At 43.0% G+C, this 913-nt stretch overlaps 1 protein-coding gene across 1 annotated transcript in view; it reads right to left on the bottom strand.

The window, feature by feature from the left end:
* Positions 1–842, bottom strand: part of SNW1 (SNW domain containing 1) — a gene marked incomplete at its 5' end in the record, with an annotated part of 4352 nt that extends 3510 nt beyond the window's left edge. The window contains one exon of the mRNA XM_010146538.1: positions 701–842. Coding sequence (XP_010144840.1) covers positions 701–842 — 142 coding nt within the window. The remainder of the gene's footprint in view (positions 1–700) is intronic.
* Between the last annotated feature and the right edge of the window lie 71 nt (positions 843–913).

Raw genomic sequence — 913 nt, forward strand, 5'->3', positions numbered from 1 at the left:
GTTTAGCGCACTGTGCACTAGGACTCTTCAGGTCCTTTGCAACTGTGGCTCTCCAGCCTGACAGTCCATAGCCTGTTGGGAAGAGGTTAGTCCATCCCAGCTGCAGGATTTGGAATGATGAGACAATGTCCTCCACCTTTTAGAGAGATCACAACTGCTCTCTAAGTTCAGCATCTTGTTATTTCAATCAAAACATAAGACTTCCCACAGTGGTTATGATTTAGTCAAGTTAGTGGGTTTTGGGCCTGATGGCCAACAGAACTACAGTCTGCAAGATCAGTTCTACCAGTGCAAGAGAGAGAATACTGCATTTACCATCACTGAAAACTTAAAGATGGTTTAGTTCTTGTAAACGATTGCTCTTCATCTGCAACAAGCATTTTTTAAAGAAATAATTAGTTTAGCACAGTCCATGAAAGCCGCAACTTGCACTCATCCATTAACAACCCTGATACTGCCAACGTCCTGAATCTGTATACGCTGACATATTGCTAGGAGCTTCAAATCCAGATCCCGTCAAACCAGCCAGCGTATTAACCAAGTTCACTGGCCGATCGAGTAAAGACACGAAGAACAGATGTCATGCTTAGAAATTACAGTTGATATTTACATGCTGTAAGTTCTTGGGTTATTTCTCTAAACCCACACTTCAGAGAGTGCTATAAAACCCCCACAGCATCTCAGTAACAAAAGAATGTACCTTTTTCAACATGAGTTTTGATCCCTGCTCTTCTCTCCCTGGCTTTCTGAGCCATTTCTCGCAGCTTTTCTTCATGTTTCTCCTTTTCTTTCTGAGCCATCTTCCTCTCCACCTGGGCACGCATCTCTACGGCCTCACGAGCCTGTACACGCAATACACAGTTAAAGTAACAGAAAGCGATCACCTGGGATCATAGAATCATAGAATAGAATC

The sequence above is a fragment of the Eurypyga helias genome, unplaced genomic scaffold, assembly GCF_000690775.1.
Source record: "Eurypyga helias isolate BGI_N326 unplaced genomic scaffold, ASM69077v1 scaffold39442, whole genome shotgun sequence".
NCBI classification, from domain to species: Eukaryota; Metazoa; Chordata; class Aves; order Eurypygiformes; family Eurypygidae; genus Eurypyga; species Eurypyga helias.